Here is a 20,397-nt window from a genome sequence, read left to right as displayed (position 1 = left end):
ACAAATAAGATGCTTCAGGTTTAAATTTTAAAAAACGCTGATTTTCAGAGACTCACTTAATTTGAATTTGGATGTTGGAGTCCGTCGAGTTTTGGAGTTGTGAGTTTTGACAGAATTTTTTTTTTAATTCAATTTTCACCCCAAACAAGGCACAGTGCCACTTTGAAGCAGGGGTATACTATCAGGGACTTAATTAGCAGGGCCATTATGAAGGGAGATGAGTAGAAAGATGTTTGCTAACATTACACTTGAACTTCTGCATATCAATGCAGTTGGGAAAGCAGAATCCCGGAAGGGAGTTCAAAAGACCCGCAGTTCTGGGGAAGAAACTATTGGAGTAAAAGGCTTTCTTGCACCTAGGGATCTCTACTGTAAAGGGATGAGACTTAGTAGCTTGTCGGGTTTGTCGGGGGTAGTTACGTCAGCGTGGTACAAGTGTTTGCAGTTCGTCAGAGCATTCTCCATTAAAGTATTTGTAGAACAGGCAGAGGGATGCAACATCTCGTCGATGGGACAGAGGCTGAAGCCTAGATGACAGTTCAGGACCTATCATATTGGCGACTCTCTTTTGAACCCTGTCCAGGGGCGAGAGACAAGCAGCAGATGCACCAGCCCAGATGTGACAGCAGTACTCTATACATGGGCGAATGGTGGCCTTATAGAGGTATAGGATACTGTCAGGCGTAAGTAGTTTTCTAGCACGGTAGAAGGAGCCAACCTTCCTTGCAGCAGCCTTGGCAATGCTCTCAATGTATCTATTGCCGAGTTTTGGAGTATCAGTTTTGACAGCACCGTGTCGAATTTAACCATTGAACGTGTTTGTCGGAAGTGCAGCATAGTTCACAATTTATCACGGCAATATTTTGTTTTTGTGGACTGTTATCCTCATCTTCGTAGTTGTTGTTTTACCACGTTTCGACCAACTCATCCTCTGGCCTTCTTCAAGTGATTAACCGCGACGGCATAGGAATGCTGAGTCTTGTAACTTATTTATCCTCAGTAATTACTGCCTTCCATAGTTGTTGTCTCGCCACGTTTTGGCCAACTAATTTTCTGACCTGCTTGAGTAGGATTGTAACCGCTATCTCCAGAAAATGCTCACTTGAAACTATAGAGACTCAACGCCTCTATCCACTGTGCCACGGGTCTCGAAAAATGAATGCACAAATTATGAAGTCTCATCTCAAAAGGATGCAATAATAATAAAATAAAAAATAAATAATTATCAGGGTAAGTGTAGAATATTTAACACTTGATTATTTAACCACTTCTTCCTTGCAAATCGGACTTCTAAAAAAAAGAAAAGAGAAGCATGAATTTGAGAATATTTTAAACGATAGGCGAACTAAGAAAAAATAGGTATTTGGCCCATCTGTACGTCTTCGGGCAACGTATAGAGGTCGCGTTTGCGTACTTATTTACATCGGCGATCTTTTACGTGCTTACTTGTTATGACGAAATAACTATAAATTCATAAACTTACGCAAAATAATACAGAAACAGTAGTGCTAGAATATTTTAAATAAAATTAATCAGCCACAATTACGATGCCAGATAGCAAGTTGAAAGATGGTGGAACCTTAATTCTACTCCAAACTTATTTTCCGTACTGAATTGGTCGCACAACTCTTCCACCGTAAAACATACGATCGAACTCGATGATTCAATAACTTCTGTTTTTCCTTGTAATAATTTTTCTGCTGGATCATTTTCGTAATGTTGGGATTATATTCTATTGTCGCTTAAGTCCGAAAAAATGTCTTCATATGAAATGCGTTGGTTTGAAAAGATAACCAATGTAAACAAGTATCCAGGTTTGTTTATATGTTTATTTTCTTGTTTACAGCGGTCCGTTATCAATGGACCAAAGGAGACGGCTCTAATTTCCTGCGACCCGAACTGCAACGGTACATTTTTATCTCAAACAATGGAAAGTTATATTTTTCTGAAATCCATCGTAGCGACGCCGGCGATTATCGTTGTATTGTCACGTTGAGCGGTGACGGTGCCACACCCTTGGAAACCAGACAACCACCAAGCAGAACCAGTCTGGCAATAGAAGTCGTCGTCGAGCACCAGCGTAAGTCGTTCCACCTTCTTTAACTAGACTTCAAAATAAATGTCCGACTGTGAAGTACATTAATCAAACAAAATATGTGTAATAGATTATAAATTCAGACGACCTGAGCTCATCCCCCATCCATATAATCCAAAGAACTTATTTTTAACTTTAATTTTTTATCAGATAAGGGAGATAACCAATCTCACCCTATTTTAATTTGAAAGCGTTGTGTTGGACGACTATCAGAATGTAGTTATGGAAACGGTCTTTGTAGTGAAAGAAATAACGATGACAATATTGAAGGGGCTTCAATAATTTTCAATAATGTATATTTATTTCTGTAAATAATGTGTCGTAAAAGATGGAAGATGCGTGGGTTATTTACGAGAAAATCTCTCTTCGTCAACGAGTGGAGGAAGCGTAGACAGATCTCGAACGCTGATAACCGTCAAACACAATCCTTTCGCATTTCTCACAATACTTGAAACAAACTACAGAATCCGTCTTATTTAGATTAGATTTTTAGAGTTTTTCAACCTTTGAATTTAGCAATAATATTTCTCCCCCCCCCCCCCACACACGTTTCTTTTTCTGTACCAACTTGTTTTTTCTTTATATATATATATATATATATATATATATATATATATATATATATATGTGTGTGTGTGTATATATAGTTATATATATATATATATATATATATATATATATATATATAACTTAGGTTATATGTTTAATTATTGGTCCCCGACAAAAGGAGAGTGGACATGTAAATTCACTCTTGTCCGTTTATCCGTTCGTCCGTTCGCACTTTTCTTAATAACTACGCCTTGGAATCTTTTTAAATTTTGCACAAACATTAAACATGATATGAGTACAAAACTAACAGAACGGATTTTCCGTGAAAACTCTGCCCCCCCCCCAGGGGTGCCTTTCGGATTAAAATGACTAAAATTGACCCTTTTGTGCTTATAAAAAAAATGATGCCTTGGATTTTTATAAAACTTTCTGAAAAGTTGTAACTAACTGATTTCTATATAATTTTGTTTGTCTATATTTCGTGATGACCCTTGGGTATGCTCTAGGGGCCCTTTTAGGGCTAATAAAAACACTCCATTTTTTTGGAACTATTTTACCATATTTGTCGAAAATTTTACGCCCATTATTTGAACGATGAATAAAATTGGTAAATTATTTCTAGTGAGTGCATGTTGGGACAAGAGAATATTTTATGGACATGTTGTTGTGACAGTTAATTATTACGGTATCTGTTTTGGTCGATGTAACCTCCTTCCTTTTTCAGCTGTATCTTGTCGGATTTGGGAATGTCTCTATTGAACTCGGGATATTAGACAACATTTCGAATCGTAACCTTTATTTACTTCACGGGGGTAGCATGTGCTCGTTTTGTCAACCATGACTGGATATAGATCCTTAGTAATTCGCAATTACTTGTGAATATGGCAGTCAAGATGAGAACAGTAGTCCGAAGAATCCAAATAATAACCGGTAATCATCTAAAATATGCAGAACCGTACATCATTGTATTAAATTTAAAACTATATTATATAATAAGCAGGGAGACCCGACATTGCCCGGGATTGGATGATGACCAATGAATGTTTCACATTTCCATATTTTATTGTCATCGAAATCGGTAAAATCGCTTATTTTTTAATCAAATCGATTGCCTGTTCTAGTTAGGAACCCATCTCAGTGTACCGGGATGGAAGTTTTACATAACTTCGCAAAGTGACTTAATCCACAATGTATTATAGTCTACATTGCACTGCAGAGAACCTTCTGTTAATTTTATTTATTTTTCTATATAATGGCTTGAAATAAAGTTGAAAATGCAAAAGCCATGCATCTTGCTTCAGTAGTACTTTAAACAAACATTTATTTCGAACGTGCTCATGGCATATCAAAGGGCCTACTGTTGATTTATATGCCTGGCTTTACTGCTTGTGCGATGATAATGACTTGAAATGAAATTTGAAATGAAAAAGGCATGTATCATGATGCAATTGTACTTTAAACAGAAACATTTATTTCGAATGCACCACTGCTATTTCAAAGAACTATGTTGATTTTATATGTTGGGCTTTTTGCTTGTGTGCTAATAAAACGTCTCAAATACACTTGTGATGTTAGGCTGTGTAAGGTGTTAACTTTGATCAAATCGCGTGTTCCTTATTTCATCGGATTATTTTGATTATTCATTATTGATACGTATCGAAGATATTCCGATATAAAACCTATCTACGAACACTGCCAGGTACATAAGGTACCTCCGTATGAAATTTAATAAAAATCGGTGCAGCCGTTTAGTCTTCCATAGGGAACAAGCTCACACACTATTACACACAAATTTTCTTTTATATAATAGTAGATAGAGCCTGGTCAGTACTAAAATACTTGACCACTTGGGAATCCCAGGTGATGTATATTAGTGTTTGGACGATTAATCGGAATCGGAAAAATCGGAAGATTTGGGAGTATCGGAATCGGTATCAGAATCGAAAAAAATTGATGCCTATTTTCCGATGCCAAAACGATTCTTTTAATATTTTTTTTTATTTGATTTTGTTTAAACCAAAATCTTCCATTGATGGTAATAATTATAAAATAATGAATATTTATTGATTTTAAAATACCAGGATAGATAAAATCGATAGATCATCACCCACGAGTGTATTTTGACGCTTAGGGAAATTTCTGCATATTTAACGTGTGTTTTTACGAAAATCAGGGGAAATAACTATATTATAGTTAAATAATAAGAGATTTGTAAAGAATCAGAATCGGAATCGGTAATTGTATCGGAATCGGGAATTTAGCACGAAGACAGTAATTGTATCGGAATCTTGAAAAATATTAGAATCCTCCCATCACTACTGTATATGCGTTCCGCTTATCTCGGTATTGTTTCGAGTCATCTTGGACTTCTCCTTGCTACTGGGCTCCAGCAGTGCTGATTCAGGTTGGGTGCCGTTGGTAATTGCGCAACCCTTGCCTCACAACTTTACGTGCAACTACCCTTACCGGGTGTATCTATTGTATTTTGAGACTGAACGGAGGCAGCCAGATAGATAGAGATAGAGATAAAGACTAAGTTTTCACGTTATCTCATGAACATTATATGATCTAATCATTTCATTAAATAAGTGATTCTCTTTTTGTTTTCTTTCAGCTGCCAAAGCCGGTTGGGGTCCAGTTATTCAAAATGACTTTATCGCAGTGTTTCCCTCGCCACCAATGCGGGGGACCGATGTACAACTTGAATGTTTTGCCCAGGGAACCTACACCGATTCGTAAGAATTGCTTATTTTTTTAATCATGTTTAAAACACAATGTGTAGGTGGATCCGTGTGGGGGGGGGTCGTCTCTCCCATTAAGTAGGAGGTAATGCTCGGGAAGGTTATTTCATGAGGACTGAACATGTACTACACTGCTCTCTTAAAGAGGAAGTACTGAACTGAATAATAACCTCATGATGACAGGGCATTTACTACATAGCAACCATCGCAAACAAGGAAGTAATGTTTAGTCATGGTGGCTGTACGCAAATTTCCGCCAGTGTGCGAAGAAACGTCACGGCATGGATACAGAAAAAGATTATAAAAAGGAAGAACGTGTGCAGAGACCGAGAATCACAATCAAACTTACGATCACAATCACGTTAGGAAGATGGAAATAAATCTCTGTTGTTTATACCTAAAACAGCGAGTTGAATTTCTTTCCTATTGGTTGTCTTTGTTTCTTTTGCGATGTAGTCTACAACGTGCTGGGCCCCTACATGGTAAAACGTGTGTATACGTGTGTACACGTTACAATAGCACCATGATATATTTACAGGAGACTGCATCTTTGTTGATTATAATACGGTCGCCTTCATAAACTAAATATCAACAAATACTTGTTGAGCTGTCCTTTTTTACATAGGAGTTACCACTTATCAAGGCCCGAAGGACACTCGAGGATAAGGGTTATAGAATTACAGTAGTCAATGAGATAACATTGTAGTAATCGTTGGTAATAGAAATTTGGTAAATTGGATTACTTAAATGGGCGGTGCATCAAGAATTTGTTTGTGTTGGACTTGAAGACAATCAAGTTGTAGTCAGTTGCGTGCAGTTCTAAGAAAGACGTTTTGTCCATAGAATCTACATTTTGATATAGGCACAGGTAAAGAGTGGGGAAAATTATTGACAGTGGTTTTAGTTAGACGGGTGTTTTTCATGAAAGATTGGCGAGGTGTGTCCAGATATCGGAGTTCAGGCGAGCACTTGCCATGGAAATAACGATAAAATAAAGTCTGGCTCGCAACGTCTCTCCTCTGGGAAAGAAGTTGCAGGGAAGAGAAAAAGGCATTCGCCACTAAGCTGCGAAGTCTATTTTGAACTCTATCAAGGCAGGATAAGCATACAAGGAAGTAATGTTAATATTAGATTGTTAAATTTTTCACTCTTTATATTACGTTATTTGTCATCTGTCTATTTCATTTATCCTTTACATCGAATGGCGGTTGGCTTGCTAATAGTTAGTCATAAGTATGAATGAACCAATTTAAAGATCCAAAGCAGATATGCATTTGCAATAGGTTAAAGTAGACTTATATACCGACCGTCAAAATAATAGTCTTTTAGGGGAGAATAAGTGAAAGTTAATGTTCTAAAAGTGATGCATCTGTGTTTATATGTGATAAACGTACTCGATAGTAATCTATTACATAATTAAGGCATATGGCATCTTTATTTTGCTACCGTTTCTTCTCAAACAAGACACAATCCACTTCGACCTAAGGGGGCTTCTATTTGGAAGAAATTATATATTATAACGGATAATTTGTCTGGTAGACTAATTCGCAAAATAAAGAAAATAAAAAAATATGAATGCTAATATCGCTTATCAAATTTCGTCTGTGTTTGTTTACAACATCATGTCAGCTAAAAATTAGGTTTGACGATCTTTAACATAGTCTTTCTTCTCTTATAGTGTGATAGTGTACTTCTATTTCTATGTGTAGTTAATATATCTTTTATTCCAATTTCACCCCAAACAAGGCACAGTGTACCTTAATGTAGGGGGCTACTATCGGGGACAAAAGTTGCAGGGATACAATGACGAGAGTTAAGTAACGAGATGTCTGTTCACATTACACTTGAACTCCTGCATGTGAATACAGTCAGGTAAGCAGGAACCCGGGAGGTAATTCCAAAGTCTAGCTGTTCGAGGAAAGAACATATTTGAATGGAGAGACTTCCACAACGTAGGGGTTGAATTGTACTACTTGTCGGGCTAGTCGGGAGTATTTACGCTGACGGGCTACAAGTGATCGAAGTTCGGTGAAGCACTTTCCATTAAAATACCTGCAAATCAGGCACATAGATGCAACATTTCAGCGATTGTATGTGTGCTGGAGTTTGACTGACAGTGCAGAGCCAATCAGATTGAAACAGCGGATTTTATTAGATCATCGAAGTTAAGCGACGTTAAGCCTAGTCAGTACTTGATGAGTGACTATTTTCAAAATATTATATGCTGTGTGTAATAGATGCTCTCTGTTTAAAGTGATAAAATTTAACATAAAACTTGGGTTTAATTACCAGAAAAAACGTCAAAAATATTCAAAAGACAATGAATATCTTTATAAATATGTAGTTTCATGCAGTCTATTGTGATTCGATGGAACTATCCTTCAATGCATTATCTCTTACGTTGCAGGTGAGTTTGTACTGTTTGTTTCTCAGCATTTATGATGGTGAGTTTTATTGCTTGTCCTCGATATTTTTATATCAGGAATTCTTTTTAGAAAGATGTCGAGTACTTACGAGAGGGACCGCGTCCAGGTTCACAACGTTCCTAAGTGGAAGTGTTTCTGTGGACCAGACTGGATTCGAACTTGGCATAAACAGGTTGTCAGCCCGCATCGTTACCCAGTAATCATTTGGTGTTGTCGCTGCATTATTCATGATGGTTTTATTTGAATTCTCATCCCCGATATATTTATATATTTCTAGGATAGCGCGTATTTCTGGAAGAGGCTACGTAAAGATTGCCAAGGGAAAGTGTTTCTGTGAAACCAACTGGATTCGAACTTGGCACACCTAGGTTGTCGCTCTGTGTCATTAACCACTTTAACTTTCAGTTGTCATTAGTCAACCAAACAAAAATATGCTCCCCATGTGCATATTATTGTTAATAATACGCCGTGTATTAAATATGTTTCCACACTTTTTTGTACAGGCATTTAAAATTGTCATAGGCTTTTGAACATTCAGTGTTATTGCTATACAGGTTATGAGATGACTGACAGATTTTTATAATTGCAAGTTCAAATGAACAGCTACAACAGGAATTGGAATAAACCCTACTAAAGCCTGATTGTCATCACAACTGGTGAATTTCAAAAATGCAATCTGGACATGAGGACACTTTAGAAGAAAGATATGCAATAAAATTATGTTTTAAACTTGAACAAATTACCACAGAAACGTATGGAATGCTTCAAACTGCTTTTAGGCCATCTTGCTTTCAGTTTTTGAGTTGTATAAGAGATTCAAAGAAGGCAGAAGGTTTATGAGGGATGATGAGAAGTGTGACAAGAGTAAGGAAGTCAGAACACTATAGTTGATTGGCCAAATAAAGAATTTCATGGATGAGGACCACCGTGTGCCTGTAGAGACAATAAATGCAAAGTTTGATCTCAGTGTGGGAATTGTACACAAAATTATTTGCCAGTAACTAAAGATGCGGAAGATTTACGCGAATTTGCGACAAGAATGCTCCATCCTTATCACAAACTATTTTACCAAGATGGGCATCAAGACAGTTTCTTACCCTCCCTATAGTCCAGATCTTGCTCCCTGTAACTTTTAGTTAGCTGCTGCTGCTGCTGCCATGCTCGCGTCCGTGTTCTATTACATAGAGTCAGTACTATCAATCATAGTCAATATTAATAAGAAAACTACTCTTTCTTTTTTCTGTAAAAATAATCGCCATTGTCGGCTAAATAATCGACCAATAAATCAAATGAATTCTTCTATCATTAATTTAAAATTGTAGACATTTAATTATTTTTAAACCCTTTCTATTTGGAAGTCACAACTTATCAAGGCCCGAAGGCAACTCGAGGATAAGGGTTTATGAATGTAAGGTGTTAGTGTAGTAACTGTTAATGATGCAAATTTGGTAAAATTTGATTATTTATGGGGATGGCTCGATAAGAATTTGTTTACATTTGATTTGAAGGCTACCATGTTGTATTTATAGGTTCAAACTTTTACGTCTTTTTTACCGTAAAATAATTATCGATTAAATATTTTTCGAATTAGCACATTTTTTTAAAATTTATTTACTTAAAATGTTACTGTTTTAGTCGACAGAACGATACAATTTCTTTTAACAATGATTCATTTAAAAATAGGTAACGTCAAAATAGTTTACTTTAGTGACATCAGAGAAATCACCAATCACGGTTTTTACTGATACAGCGATCTCGTGTTTTTAAGATGTGTTTTTTTTTTAAATAATAAATATATGTGAAGGGCAGTATATATATGTTACGTAGTCGTTACATGTCAATATTCGGGACACACACGTTGTATGCAGACTGACGCAAGGAAACAAAGGTAAGTAAAGAATTCGAATCATTTTTTTCTATTGAAACAATAAGTGTTGGTTGATTAAATGGATTCGGAATCGGAATCGGGATCGGAGTCAGAAATACGGGAATCTGTATTGGAATCAGAAATTTTTGTGCCTACTTCCCGATACCACAAAGCAATTCTTTCAATTGTCTTTTTGATTTGGTTTTGTTCAAATCATAATCGAAAACTGCTGGTAGTAAAATTAAAATAATCAATATTATTGCTTTTGAACTATCTGTAAAACTAAATTCTATAGATCACCCCCCCCACAAGTATATTTTTACGTTTGAGAAATATCTACACATTCAACATATGCATTTAGGGTGATCCTGAAAAGAACAGCAACTTTATAGTTAAATATTTAGACATTTATAAAGAATTTGAATCAGAATCGGTAATTGTATCGGAATCGGGAATTTAGTACGGAATCGGTAAGTGTATCGGAATCAGGAAAAACATTGGAATCTTCCCATTAGTAAATGCTAATAACCTACGTATTAAGAGAAATGCCGAATAATGTTATTATATAGATTATCGGGACCTGGGAAAATTCCACAATTATAACTTTAATTTGTTTTATATTGTTGTTGTGCTAAAAACAACGTCCCTATTCTGGAAGTTCGGCACCAACGCAGACTCAGCGATACCATTGTATCATCTTTATTCAAACTGAAACATACTTATCTAAGCACTGTAGTTAATGTAGTTTCACAATATAACTGGTTAGAAGGACCATATTTAAAAGTCTTGTTTGTGAAATATTTTCATTATATGGATTTGGGCTCGAACGCAGACTCCACGATATTACACAACAACGTTTAGACAGTATAGAGGTATATATATATATATATATATATATATATATATATATATATATATATATATATATATATATATATTTCTTATTTTGTAAAATTTCTCAAAATGAAACATTAGGCACAAGGCCACTCAAAAATTGGAGAGGGAGAGGAGCTGTGTTTATTTGCTTCACCATGAGAGCAAATTAAGCATGAGGCTGTTTTTTTTTAATGTGGAGAGGGGGGGAGGTAAAAGAGGGCCCAGCTCCCGAGAGGTAGGAAATTGGAACTGGATAGTGAGAGTCTTTTGGTACATGGACCAGAAACTCATTGCCACAAAGGCAGTGGTCTTTGCTTGCAGCATTTGCCGGAACAGATACTACACTTTGATCCTATACATTTACTTGTTTATGTTAATCCTAGCTCTAAAAAATAGAATTCTGTAAAAGATCGATTTATTCAAATTTCAACAGCATAGATATTACACTTTGATCTTATATTGCATTTTAATTCGTGTTCCACGTTCGACATCAGGTTAAATTTTAAATAATACGTTTTTTCTAGCATTGTCTTTGTTGTGGTGGCAACCACTTATTTGCATATGCGAATAACATAACACTATAAATGGCAAGCCTAGGTTGGCCTTGGTGTGTCTTACTCAAATGCCACCAGAAGTGACGCCGAAGAGCGTACATGTCCTCCCACCAAGACTCTCTGACTCGACACCGTCATTTGTACATATTGTAAATATACCTTTTCTTTAATACACTTATTATTGCGTTATCTTGTTGTTTGCGTCTTCATTGTATCTCCTTACTAATTATTGTTCAACCTTGCAACCACAACAGTCTTTTAGACGATAAGGCGATGCCAACTTTTAAAAAGTGGTGTAGGGTAATAACGTACGTATGAATGGGAGATTTGATTTCGAGAGCTAATATGTTTAATTAGTTTTAATTTCAATTTTATTTTATTTCATTATTTTTTTTCTTTTTATTGTTATAATATTTAATTAATTTTAATTTTTCTTATTATTGCTATTATATTTAATTTTTTTATTTTTTATTTTTAGTTTTATTGATATTATATTTCATTAATTTTAATATTAATTTTTATTTTTATTATTATAATATTACATTTATTTTCATTTTAATATTTATGTTTATTTTATTATAACAAACGAATTTTTCTTTTTATTTGTATAATATTTAACGAATTTTTATTTCAATTATTATTTTATTAGATTAAATTAACTGTTTTTTTTTAAATTTTTACTACGTTTACTTAATTTTTATTTAAAATATATTTTAAATTTGATTATATTTATTTAATTTTAATTATAATTTCTATAATTTTGATTATATTAATTTTATTATATTAAATATATTTTTATTTTTATTTTTATTTTTATTATATTTAATCACTTCATATTTTTATTTTATTGTTATAATTATTATATTTAGTTAATTTTAATTTTTATTCATATTCTAATTTTAATTTTTATATTTATTATTTCAATTTTATTCTTTATTTTATTGTTATTATATTTAATTAATTTTTATTTTTATTTTAACTTCATATTTATTATATTTAATTAATTTTTATTTTCATTTTGTTATGTATTGTTATAGTTATTGTATTTAATTAATTTTATTTTTATGTTATTATTTGTTATTTTTTTAAATTAGTATTTTTATTTTTATTGTTATTGTTAATATATTTTATCAATTTTTATTCTTATTTTAATTTTGTCATTTTTATTATAGCTTATTAATTTTTTCTTGTTTATCTATTTAATTAATTTTAATTTTTATTTCAATTTTTAATTTTATTATATTCTATTCTATTAATTTTTATCTATTTTATTTTATTATATTTAATTCATTTTAATTTTTTTTTAGGAACCCTTTACTGTATTTCTGGTCGAAGGACGATGGTGATTTGTCTTCAAGAGTAAAATTTAAGGACCTTCACCGAGTCATGATTATTGAAAATGCACAGTTTGAAGACGAGGGCACGTACCGATGTATTGTGAAAAGAGGGAGCCAGGCTAAAGACGAGGCAACCTATACATTATCATTAGGCTGTGAGTCATTTCTAACCATTAAACAATAACAGTACGCATGTTTGCTTGCGTAAAAACAAGCTTAACGTTCAGAATGAGGCATATATTACTAATAGTAATGCAGAGGTCAGGTTTAAAATAGCTCAAGCATATCTCTCAATTTTTTTTTTTAACTTATTTTCGGTTTTGAAGGCTTTCTTTAATTATAAGTTGAACTTGAAAGGGGATGCAGCATTGTCTGATTAGAAGAATAGCATTCCCTATTTACAAAACTATAGCCAACTAGCAAAGTGACCCGAAGTTGCCTGGAATTGAATGATAATCAACGAATGTTTAACACTCCCATATTTTTATTGTCATCGAAATCTATGAAATTGCCCATTTTTCAATCAAACCCATTTATTATCTGCTCTAGTTGGGAACTCATCGCGGTGCACTGGGAAGGAACTCACATACCTCTCACAATGACTTAGTTAACTATACATTGTAGTCTACATTACACTGTAGAGATCCTACCGTTGATTTTCCAAAATTATTTTTTTTTATATAATGGTTTGAATTAAAGTTTAAAATGCAAATATCAAGTATCATACTTCAGATATGCTCTAAACAGAAACATTCATTTCGCCTGTGCCCCTGTCATATCAAAGAACCTACTGTTGGTTTTATATGCTTGGCATTGCTGCTCATGCGGTGATAATAGCTTGGATTTAATTTTAAAATGAACAAGTCAAGTATCATGGTGGCATTGTGCTTTAAACTGAAACGTTCATTTTGAACACACCCCTGTCATATCAACACACCTACTGTTTATTTTATATGTCGAGTCTTTCGGCTTGTGTGATAATTAAACTTCTCAGATGCGCTTGTGATGTTAGGCTTCGTAAGCTGTTTACTTTATTCAAAATCGCCTATTATTTCTTTAATCGAATTATTTCGCTTATCGATACTTATCGAAGACATTCCGATACAAAACCTATGGCAGGCCCATAAAGTACCTTCGAGTAAAATTTCATGAAAACCTGCCCAGCCGTTTCCGAGTCCATAGGAAACGAACTTACACACAAAGACAAACACACAAAGTTTCCTTCATAGAATAGTAGAGATAGGTATGTGTTCACCCTTTTTTTATAATTTTGCTTTTTACACTTCTTATCTCGAAAACATTTATTGCTACTAAACTGTAAAGGGCTAATCTGATACGGATCAAATTTATAAGAGGAGGCTTGGCTTGGGAGTTTGGTAGGGAAGAAAATGTTTCGTTTCATGGTCCCCTTATTGAGTTGGAGTTAAATTGTTTGAACTAGTAAAATAAAGTCAGCGATATTTTTTGTAAAATAAAACAAGAAAATCCCAAGTTAGTGATTTCAGTTTTTTTTAATCATCTCCCTCTTTCTCCCCCTTCCTCCCTTTTACTCTCTTTTACTCTCTCTAAAAGCAAAAGTATTTTTCAAGAATTAAGATTAGTTTTTAAATATTTTTATACACCAAAACTATTGCAAAACAAGCGTAAACAATTCTCGAAATTTGTTACACAAACACAGAATGTAACAACGTTCAGGAGCTATCTACGCTTCCCCTCTCTGCTAACGAAGAGAAAATTCTCCAAAATATTTCGGAAACTTGTGGGGATTGATGAGAGTTGGCTGCATATCGGATGTTGGCGCATCCGCAGTCAGAGATGAATATAAAAAACCGTCTTGTATGCACCGGCTCGATACAGGTCTTCCGGTTTTAAAAATAAATAAATAAATAAAATAAAAAATAAAATAAAGAGAAATAATTATTACAAAACGATTGCAAATCAATGAGAAGATTTGGCTGGGATCCTTCTACCGCTCCAGAAGATATCACACTACTGATGCAATTCTCTATCTATATAAAAGCCAAGTACGTCCAAGGATGGAATACTGTTGCCATATCTGGGCAGGAGCTGCAAAAAACAGCCTATCATGCCTTGACAGAGTACAAAATAGACTTCGTGACTTAGTGAGGGATGCCCTTTTCTCTACCCTGCAACCTTTCTCCCACAGAAGAGACGTTGCGAGCCTATCCTTGTTTTATCGTTATTTCCATGGCAGGTGCTCGTCTGAACTCCAATCTCTGGTCCTCCCTCGCCAATCTTTCACGAAAAACACCCGTCTAGCCGAATCCACTGTGAAAAATTTCCCCCACTCTTTATCTGTGCCTAAATCAAAACGCGGATTCCATGAACAAAGCTTCTTTCTTAAAACTGCACGCCTGTGGAACTCTGTTCCGTCTGCCTGCTTCCCACCGGACTACAACTTGGATGTCTTCAAGTCCAATGTTAACAAATTCCTAATGAACCGCCCCCTTAAGTAAACACTTCATCAAATCTCCACACTAACGTAATGTACTTGCAATAACCCTTATCCCTGAGTGGCTTCCGGGCCTTAATAAGTGGTGATCACTGTGAAAAAAAAAAAAACATGGATTTTTGATCGGCGCTGGGACTCTCGACAGAAGTACAAAAACTCAAGATTTTACGAACCAGGGAGAGATTCAGCAGTAAGATTTGAGGGAAGAGTTCGTCTCGCTATATGAGTGCGCGTGTTGGCTGGTTATTTATTTGTTTCCCACGAAACAAAGTATAACGCAAGGTTGGTTTAATGTGGGCGATAACCAGCTCCTCTCAAAAGGGCCATTCTACAAAAATAAAATTGCCTTAGTATAGAAGAGTTTCCCCTTCGATTGACTGAAGACAATTAATTTGAGTGCAGCATCTGTGCAGACACCACACTTCAATGACCAGCCCAGTACAAGGACTGATTCTGCCACAAAACTTTAATAGATGCGACAAAGAAAAGAAGACACCGAAGTGGACAAAAGCCAACTCTGCTCCCATGTTACTGTCGAGCACCTTCATTTACTAACCGTTGTTTGATTCACACCTAAACGGATAAGTACAAACCAAATGAACATTCTCTTTTTGTTGATTTCTCTCCAAGCTGACCTTTCTCTCACACATTCACAAACATTCTCCTCCACAACTAAAACGAACACTTTCCACTTATAGTCCATCAATAAATAAAGCTGCTTTTCTCACTTTTCAAATTTAATGTCTGTCTTGTTTAATTTATGCAGTCAGATAATTACATGTTAAAATACAAACCTAATAAACCACGGGCTATAATCGCACGCATTTACCATCTTGTTCAGAAATGAATATGCATAATTGAAACTTTAAAATAAAATTCATTTGACTCTTTGAAAATAATTCTTTTTACTTTTTGAATAATTTTGAAATACAAATTAGTTGTGGGTTTCACATCTTATTAAACATTTCGTAATGTTAAATTGATAATCTTTAAAACTAAGAAATGTAAATAAAAATTATTTTTAATAATAATATCATTCTTTTATAATGTCTAGAACGTCGGTATAGAAACATATGTTTTTCGAGGCTAGAAGACTGTCCGTGTTAAAATGTTTTTCTCTTCATATTCGGATGGTATTAACCCCGGGAGGGTCGAAGCGCTCGTGAAGAAAGAGAAATGACGCCTTGTTTCACTGCCAGTAGTAGTAGTCTTTCAACTTCCATGTGTATCCGCTAGGTTGAGCTGGAATTTCAAATTAGTAGTTTGTTTCACATCTTTGAAAATATTTCGTAATGACGAAGATATGTTTTTTCTCGAAAGTATTTGGTCACCTCACACACTATGTCCAGAAATAAATATACATAATTGAAAATTATTGCCATCCATTCAATATTTTGATTTAATTACGTTTTAAAAAATATTCTGTAATATCATATACTATAATAAGGTAAAAATTGAAATATAATTATCGTTGTGTATACGTTTCTTATTCTTTTCCAGCTAAACCGTATTTTCTGTTCCCGTTAAAATCTCAATTCCCAGACGCTAATTCGAAACTCACTTGGTTGTGCATAGCGCAAGGTAGACCGCCGCCAATGTATTCTTGGTACAAGGATGGTAAACTTCTCAAATCTATCCCAGGTCAAATAATAATCAATAACAACAGCTTAACTATAGAATCAATTAATGAACGAAGAGATCCCGGTATGTACCAGTGTGGGGCTAGTAATACATATGGTACGTCATTCAGCAGTGCTCAGCTCAAGATTCTCTGTAAGTATTTTTTTTTTAATTTTATCCTTTTCAATTTTTATTTTATCATTTTTTCATTATATCGATTTTTCTTCTTTTATCGTTTTTATTACGCTGTTTAATATTTGAGATGAGAATTAATAATCGATATATTAATAGCGTGAGTGTTATTTCGTGTGCCACGCTTACATCTTTTTTCTTCCAAGTGACTGTCGTTGTAATAGCTATGACTTTCCATTTCTTGCAATAAACATTTTTACCATGAATTCTTCATACCTTTTGGTTTCTGTTTTGATTATAGTTGATGGTCTCCTTTGTGACGTAGGCTGCATACAATCGTGTGGGTTCCGTGTGTAAACGTGTGTAACGTTACAGGAACGCTTTATTTAAGGCATGAGGATTGCATGCTTTCGTTCTGTCAACCATGGCTAAACAGAAACTATAGTCTTCATATAGTCCCCACTGGGAATTTAACTTTCAACTTTCAACTTGTAACTGAATATTATTTTGTATTTTATCCCTCATGCCACGAGTCCCTGGCAGAATGGGAGCATGCTACCTCCGAGAATTACGTGAAGAGTTTCGTTTGACAGAAAGATCTCTAAGCTCAACAAGATACGCGTGTAAAAAGTCGAAGGTTACATCGGCCAAAACGCTAATATTCCGAATAATCCAAATAATTAAAATTATCAGTTTTAGTTTTGTTTTAATTTTTTTTTGTTTGTTTTTCTTAATCTTTATCGTTTATTTTTTCAATCGACAATTTTCCGGGTAAGGCCAAGAAAATATGAACGATACAAAGATGAATTTATGAGGGGAACAAGGTGCATAATAACAGTCCCCAAATGTTAATTTTATAGTCAATTTCTAGCAGCTGTCCAACACATTCCAAGCGTTATCTCCCCTTCAAAGTGATGTTAATGAAAAAACTGGATGACAGTACATCTGATAGTTAGAGATGGGGAGCAATTGAAGTAATACGATTAGTTGCCAGGGGAAGACCAGCTAAAAATTGTGAGAGGAATTGATATGGATGTATTTGAGAGGAAGAGGAATAAATACCTGGCCAAAGATAGGTAAATTTTGAAGTTATTTTCTGAAAATCGTCCAACACATGTCATTATATAAAGTGGACGTTATAACTATTATGCCGCTGCTGCTGCTGCTGATGATGATGCTGCTGATGCTGCTGCTGCTGATGATGATTTGCGAATTAGTTTATTCGATGGTCAGTTGTGTTCAGGCGATTAGTAAAAGAATGGATACTGATAAGATGTGTCCAATAACCTCATCGTCTAGCGAGAAGGATACTTTTTTCCAAATTAAACATGACAGATCAGATAAAATCTTTGGATTTTTCTCTTTTTTCTAGAATAGGTGCTCGACATCACCTACATTTAGCTTTGTATATTTCTTGAGGCATACCATAAATATATCTAAGATATACTAGTCGAGTTGAACCGGCTCCCTCTGGAGTGTCAGGGGGATATCCCTGTCAGGAGTGATGACGACGTTCTTCTACATAGAGTCCCTGATATTCCAAAATGGTTACCCATCCGGTACTGAGCAGACTCAATGTTGCTTAATTTCGGTTATCTAACTAACTTTCAAGTGCTGTGTATACTCTCCACTTATCTCGGCATTGTTTCCAGTCGTCCTGGACTTCTCCTTGCCACTGGACCCAAACAGTGCTGATTCAGGAGAGGTGCTGTTAGAAATTGTGAAACCTTTGCCTCACAATTACACGCGCAGCTGCCTCTACAGTGGGTATCGTTTATCTTTCGAGACTGAACGGAGGCATCGAATTAGCTAAATAAAAATAGTGTGTCAACGTGATTATGCCGTCTAGTATGATATCCTTGGGATGCATATTGGTGCATTTCAAATTAAGTGCATAACGACGTTTTGCAGTTGATTAGAAGCAGCTGTCGTTATATTTATGGGAGGTGCTTGACTGAGCTCTAATTTCTGACGTCATAGCAAAATATTCACATCAACATCTTGCCTAGCTACAATGAAAACGAACAACTTTATATTCCCCACTACACTCATTCTTTCACTATGTACCAAAAAACAAACATAATTTCCATGAACAAAGTTTATTTTCAGGAAAAGTGGCTAGTAACCTTCACCACTCTATAAGCAAGCTTCTCTTCTTTGACTGCCAACGCTGGAATCCTTATTTTCCCAAGTTGAAATGAACGAATGTCTCTTAGAATAGCTCACCTACTTTGATAAGCTCCAAGAACTGACTTTGATTACAGACTTGAATTGGAAGACATAAATCAAGTATGTTGCTAAAAACACTAGGAAAATGGTTGGATCATTCTATTGCTCCAGAAGTATATCGCTACTGGCGCAATCATCCATGGATATAAGAAGCATTTACGTCCAAAATGGGAAATACTGTCATATATTGGGTGGTACCATTCGAGGAAATTTTTACTTTTGTTTTACATGAGGGTCACCACTTATCAAGGCCCGAAGCCATTCAGGGATAAGGGTTATTGCGTGTACAGTAATCAATGAGATAGTATTGTAGTAATCTAGTATTGGGGGTTTTGATAGTGTCTTACTCAAGGGGCGGTTTGTCAGGAGTTTGTTTATGTTGGACTTGAAGACGTCCAAGTTGTAGTCAGGTGAGAAACAGGCAAGTGGCAGAGAGTTCCACTGGTGTGCAGTTCTAAGAAAGAAGCTTTGCTCATGGAATCTACGTTTAGATTTAGGCACAGATAAAGAGTAGGGAAAATTATTGACAGTAGTTTCAGCAAAACAGGTGTTTCTTGTGAAAGATTGGCGAGTGGGACGAGAGATTGGAGCTCAGACGAGCACCTGCCATGGAAATAACGATAAAACAAAGACAGTTCCTTTAATTATGAATTCGTCTAGAGAAGTGGTTGACCCTATGCCAGTTTCACTTAGAAAGAATATGTCCGGTTTCGTCTCCTGTAATTGTGTTTAAACCTCTGGAAGGTTGGAACGTAGACCCCTGGTGTTGGAGGAGACCTGGTAGTAGGGGTCTACGTTGATGGATGGGGTTCTAGGTTTATTTGTGTTTCTTTTTTGGAGATTTGTCATGATTGATGTTTTGGGGTTCGTGGAGCAGGACAAAGTACAAAACCTACCTCGCAATCTATTGGGCAAAACATGTTGATTATCCCTCTCCAGTGTAATGTTCCAATAAGCTGTAGTCACTGCGCATTCAACAATAACTCGTCTAATGATGGTGGATGCTCCCACTGAATTTGATGTATGAGGTCCACCACAACAACTAGGTTGTCTGGAAATCCAAACAGATAAATAAATATAGCGCAGTTACACACTTCTAGTTACAACTGCTAATCTCGGTTGGTGTAATGGCTGCTACAAGACAGAGCAGTCAGTAGTTTTACATCGTGAGTTTTCCTTCCTAGATGGATGCTTTAACGAAAACTGGGTGTTCATTCCTCCCAGTGTATTAAACGCGCCCGATACACTAACCTGAAAATGTCTGTCTCGGCGCATAGCATTCTTCAATAGTCACTCATCTAGTATTGACCAGGCTCATCGTTGCTTAGCTTCGATGATCTTGCGAGAGCCGCTGTGGCAATGTGATTATACTTAGCTACAAAAACAGCAACGAATTTTTTTTTCTTTATAGTAAAAACAAAACAGAACTGACAAAATTTATTTCCTTGAATACCTAATCTATGGACCAAAATACTTACTAACCGTCTACAACGGGGCC

At 35.3% G+C, this 20,397-nt stretch overlaps 1 protein-coding gene across 2 annotated transcripts in view; it reads left to right on the top strand.

Moving 5' to 3' along the window:
- LOC145258140 (contactin-3-like) overlaps window positions 1–20,397 on the top strand; it is a 527,582-nt gene that overhangs the window by 357,349 nt on the left and 149,836 nt on the right. For both annotated transcript variants that reach the window (XM_080115925.1, XM_080115924.1), the window contains exons 9-12: window positions 1,847–2,080; window positions 5,259–5,379; window positions 12,416–12,600; window positions 16,419–16,691. In XM_080115925.1, coding sequence (XP_079972051.1) covers window positions 1,847–2,080; window positions 5,259–5,379; window positions 12,416–12,600; window positions 16,419–16,691 — 813 coding nt within the window. The remainder of the gene's footprint in view (window positions 1–1,846; window positions 2,081–5,258; window positions 5,380–12,415; window positions 12,601–16,418; window positions 16,692–20,397) is intronic.

The sequence above is a fragment of the Euprymna scolopes genome, chromosome 33 (assembly GCF_053919585.1).
Source record: "Euprymna scolopes isolate OS-2025 chromosome 33, ASM5391958v1, whole genome shotgun sequence".
In the NCBI taxonomy this organism is placed as follows: Eukaryota; Metazoa; Mollusca; class Cephalopoda; order Sepiida; family Sepiolidae; genus Euprymna; species Euprymna scolopes.
This window is presented reverse-complemented; position numbering and strand designations above follow the sequence as displayed.